The 4,891-nt window shown below is 52.2% G+C and overlaps 1 protein-coding gene across 6 annotated transcripts in view; it reads right to left on the bottom strand.

Annotated features, from left to right (window-relative positions):
- The window catches only part of RBM19 (RNA binding motif protein 19), a 148,640-nt gene that overhangs the window by 141,918 nt on the left and 1,831 nt on the right, over positions 1 to 4,891 (bottom strand). For all 6 annotated transcript variants that reach the window (XR_005831727.1, XR_005831726.1, XM_040619894.1 and 3 more), the window contains exons 2-5: positions 2,568 to 2,750; positions 1,380 to 1,505; positions 1,142 to 1,180; positions 668 to 860 (exon numbers count right to left, since the gene is read on the bottom strand). Coding sequence is in view for 4 of the 6 variants with exons in the window: in XM_040619894.1 (XP_040475828.1) it covers positions 668 to 860; positions 1,142 to 1,180; positions 1,380 to 1,505; positions 2,568 to 2,750 (541 nt within the window). In the remaining 2 variants the exon portion in view is untranslated. The remainder of the gene's footprint in view (positions 1 to 667; positions 861 to 1,141; positions 1,181 to 1,379; positions 1,506 to 2,567; positions 2,751 to 4,891) is intronic.

The raw sequence follows: 4,891 nt of genomic DNA, 5'->3' as shown, positions 1-4,891 counted from the left end.
CGCTCTTCCCTCTGCCTGTGACGCTCCCCTTCCTACCCCTTCCCTACGGTATTCCACCCACTCCCAGTGAGTCCTCCAGACCCAGGTTTTGCACAGAAACTTTACCAGGCATAAAATTTACATTCAATGCATTTTCTTGCCTTCAAGCAAAATCGGTGCCTGACCCACAACCAGAGCAGTGACCACTGTGGACTGCAAACGCTCCCGTACCCATCTGCCCCCACGCTGTGCTGTGGGCCCTTCTGAGGACAGAGCCCCCCCCACCCCAGGCTTTCCCTGGGAGCTCTCCTACCCCCTTTCCTGCTTTCTCACTGTGGCACTCGTCTTTAGATACCGTCCGCAACAGTGGACTTAATCTTCCATTGCTTCTTTCCCCCGACTAGAATGACAGCTCCACGCGAGCAGGGTTTTTCTGGCTTTTGCGCACTGCTGTATCCTCAATGCCCAAAGCAGTCCCTGGCATTCAGCAGGTGCTCAATAAATATTTGACTGTGACCAGGATGGGTCGGGGCAGATCTTGGGTGGGATAATCACCCCCAGAGAGGACAGTGTCTCTCACGTCACCTCCTGTGTCTGGCACCGAGGGGCCCCAGGTCACAGCCGCCCAGGCTGGGACACACACAGGGGTGCGCACTCTGGGAATGAGGGTGCGCATAGATGCCCTCACCTTCTGGGTCCTCACCAGCACCCTCCTCGTCGCTCTCCTGCCCTGAGTCGGAGTCGAAGTTCAGGTAGTCACTGGCGGCCTTGCTCTTCCCTTTCGAGGGCTCGGCATCCAGGACGTCATTGGCCCACGTGGCTGTCTGCGTCCGCTTCTGGTGCACGGACAGGAACTCCCGGAACTCGGTGTCTTCCTTCAGCTGGCGGCCCCAGGGAGGCAGGAGAGAAGGCTCAGCTAGGGCACACCTTCCGGACTGCCCAGGAGGGTGAGAGCATCCCCCAGGCTCATTTCTCCTGGTCTCTGGAAGACCCCTGGGATCAGCTGGTTGCACTCGTCATCAGACAAGGAGACTAAGAAGCCACAGAGATGTGGAGAGGGAGAACAAGAGGCACGCCTCTGTCCGCACGCTGTATGAGCCTGCCACAGCCCTCCCGGCGCTGTCCTGGGTACCCGCCCTCTTGGTCCACAAGACACACTCACCTTCTCCAGTTCACCTGCTACCTTTTTCGTCTTGTCATCCTGCAAACAGGAAGCACAGACGGTGAGGGTCCCAGAGGAATGGTGCGAGGGGACAGAACACAGTCTGCGGAGGGTCTGCCTTCAGGAACCATCTGACAGGGGAGTCTCTGGTCGTTCCCGCTCCCAGCGCCCTGCCCCCCCCACCAGGGGTGACCGCCTTGCTGACATGTGGGCATGCAGATGGCAGTGACCTACGCACTTTCTTGGGTTCTGTGGGGACGGAGTCTTTGTCTTTTGAAGGATTCTTAGACTGGCTTATTTTCTGAGCATGTCTACTCCAGGCTCGGGGCTTTGTTGGGTCCCCAAACGATTTGCAGAACTCCACCTGCATGGGAGAGAGAGGGTGATGGGGCACCAGCCACCAGCCCAGCACGGGTGCTACCCTCGGCACCTGGGAGCCATGTTTTTTAAAAAGGCACTTGTCACCTACTAGCTGAGCCGGTTGAAGCAAATTACAATTGACCCTTGAACAACACGGGGTTAGGGGCACTGACACCCTGTGTAATTAAAAGTCTGTGAGTAACTTCCCACTCCCTCCATAACCTTACTACTAATAGCCTCCTGCTGACTGGAAGCCCTACTGAGAGCCGTTGATTAACACGTATTTTCTATGTCATATGTATGATGCACTGTATTCTCACAATAAAATGAGCTAAAAAAAAAAGAGCATGTTAAGAAAATCATAAGAGAAAATACATTTAGAATACTGCACTGAATTTATGAAAAATATCTACGTACAGGTGGGCCCGCGCAGTTCAAACTCCCCCTGTCTGAGGGTCAGCCATGGTCATCCTCTGCTGGCCTTTCCTTTCTCCTCCCTGAAGTCAGTATAGTCGTTACACTTAGCAACCAAATCCACACACCAGGCAGTCTGAGTGCTCTGGGAGCAGGACACACCGAGCCTCGACAGCGGGAGGGAGGGGCCATGAACCTCCCCACTTCCCGGATCAGCAAAGTGACGTCACTTGTCCCAGTCACCCAGGGAGAAGGTAACAGAGTGGGGACAGGAACTCAGGGGGTCTGGCTCTAGAGCCCGACCTCTTAGCCATCCAGGGGCACCACGTTTCTCTAAATCCCCAGTACAGCGTGGGTGCTCCTGGCATGGCTGAGTGAGTGACAGAGAACAGTGGTTGTCAAAGTGACGTGGGAGCAGCAGGACTGGGTGAGCTTTCTCAAGTGTGTATCCTCGGGTCCCACCTCACCCCCACACTGAGGCAGAAACTGTTTCAACAAGCTCTCTGGGGCATCCGTATGCATGAAAGTCTGAGAACCAGTGAGGGAGACCAAAGACAGCACAGTCTGAAAGCAGCCAGGCTCCGGGCTGGAGCGTGGAGGGACAGATCAAGAAGTGGTGCCAGTTTCCACCGGCGGGCCGAAGCCGACTCACTGTGATCCGGGATGTGTCGATGAAACTCTTGTTGAAATGGTTCAGTGCTGTCCGGGCCTCTTCCTCCGACTTGAAGCCGATGAAGCCAAACTTACGGAACTTGCCGTCTTTGGTGAACTTCAGGCTGCAGTCCGTCAGGGTGCCAAAGGCGGCAAACAGCTGCCTGAAACGCTCCTCCTTCATCTACGACAGAAGGGGCGCGGTGAGGGAGGAGCAGGGGAGCCCCCAGAGCCAACGGGACAGAACCGGGCTGGAAACCCAAGGCCCCAGGATTCCCCAAGAGCAAGCTCAGACAAGGCTGGGGCAGGGCGCTCCGCAGTGAGACCTGGCTCCAGCTCGGACACGGGCTAGCTTACTTCATAGATGGGGAAATCAAGACTCAGGATGGCTGCAATGAAATCGCCCTACTCTATGGGCTCTTCGAAGGATAAGGAGACCTATTACGTAAGGAGGTCAGCACCGTGGCCGCGCCATAGTCGTTGCCTGATAATGAGAGAATAAACGCACGAACGAATGAACGTGTAAGTTACATGTGTTTGTTCACTGTGGTAGAGAGAATAATGAAGTACCCCCAAAAGATGTCCACATCCAAATCCCTGGGACCTGTGAGCCTGTGCCCGCATGTGGCCAAAGTGATTTCATAGATGTGATTACATTAAGAATCTTGAGATGGAGAAGTTATCCTGGATCATCTGGGTGGATCCAATATTCCTGTCCCCTTATACGAGGGAGACAGGAGGGTCAGGGCCGGAAAAGGCAATGTGATGGTGGAGACAGAAAGAGACTGCAAGATGCCATGCTGCTGGCGCTGACCCTTCAGGACGTGGCCAAAAGCCAAGGAGCACAGGTGGCCTCGAGAACCTTACAAAAGGCAAGGAAACAGATCCTCCCTTAGAGTCTCCAAAAGGAGCACAGCCCTGCCAACACCTTGACTTTAGGATTTCTGCCTTCCAAAACTGTAAGATAATAAATGTACACTGTTTAAGCCCCTAAATTTGAGGTGATTTTCTTACAGTAGCAATAAAAACTAATTTCTTAATGTTATTATTATTTAGTCAAGGGACCCCACACTATAGAAACTGGCGCCTGGCATCCCTCCATCCTCACTCCAGCCAGACTACCTGCACAACTCAGTAAGGTTTCTAAGCAGTTACTGGGAGATCTGCGTGTGGGTAGTAGTGGGGACACCAAGAATGCCACAAATAGCCAAAACACGGTCTAACATTCAAGAAACTAGAGACCTTGGCAGCCCAGTGGGAAGGAAAAACACACTTTCTGAGGCAGATTCTTAACAACTCTGATCACTAAAATCTTGTATCACCCTAGGAATTATTATCCACGTTTTACAGAGGAGAAAATGAAGCTCACACAGGATAAATGATCAACCCAAGGTCTACAGAATCAAGAGCTGTGACTCAGCTCAGACACGTCCAAGGCAGTGAACTCACCTTCCCCATTACATGGGGGTAACCACACTCAAGTTCGAGCCCATCACTCCTCTGTTAAGAACCTCTTGGGGACTTTCTAATGTCAGAGGCTCAAGAATTAGCAGCTAAGATAAAATGAGAGATTCCCCATGATCTGCCTTGACCCACCCCTTCAGCACCATCTCTTGTCAAAGTCCTTGCAGCCCTCCCTGCTTCTCACCTCTGAGGTTTTACTAATTGTCTCCTCTGGGTGAAACATTCCCAGGAGGCCGGGCCAACTCCTCCTCATTCTCAGTTTGATCAACTCCCCCAGGAAGCCTCTCCTGGACTCCTCAGGTGGGTCAGGTGACCGAGCCCTCTGTGCTCACCCAGCACGGGGCGATGCTTTGATCCCTGCCCCTTACCTCATAGTGGTCTGGTGTCCAAGTCCTCTGCTAGACCGTAAATGCTGTAAAGGTGGGAACTGAGTCTTATCCCTCACTGTCTACAAGGCCAGCAACATAACGAGTACTCACTGCTAAATACGTATTGGGAAAGAGTTAAGAAAAGTCATGCAAAGAGAGACAGAATGGTATAGGGGTCAGGAAAGCAAATTATCGAAGCAGACTGTTCCATTCAATCCCTGCTCTATGAATGACCAGTTGTGCGTGACCTTAAGCAAGTCACTCCCCCTTGCTGTAGCTCAGTTTCTTCACCTTTAAAATGGATATAATAATGGAACCTACCTTGTAGGGTTTTGTTGCAGATTAAATGAGTTACTTTACCGAAAGCAACTGGTACAGTGCCTGGCACATATTAAACTCTCAAAATGTTAGCTGCTACTACTATTGTTTTTTCATCAATTGTTTCATTCACCAGACAAGACAAACAATGGTAAGAGAGTCAGTCCAATAAGGG

Source organism: Ursus maritimus, unplaced genomic scaffold, assembly GCF_017311325.1.
Source record: "Ursus maritimus isolate PB19 unplaced genomic scaffold, ASM1731132v1 scaffold_33, whole genome shotgun sequence".
NCBI classification, from domain to species: domain Eukaryota; kingdom Metazoa; phylum Chordata; class Mammalia; order Carnivora; family Ursidae; genus Ursus; species Ursus maritimus.
The sequence above is the reverse complement of the archived record's forward strand: the minus strand, read 5'-3'. Positions and strand labels throughout refer to the sequence as shown.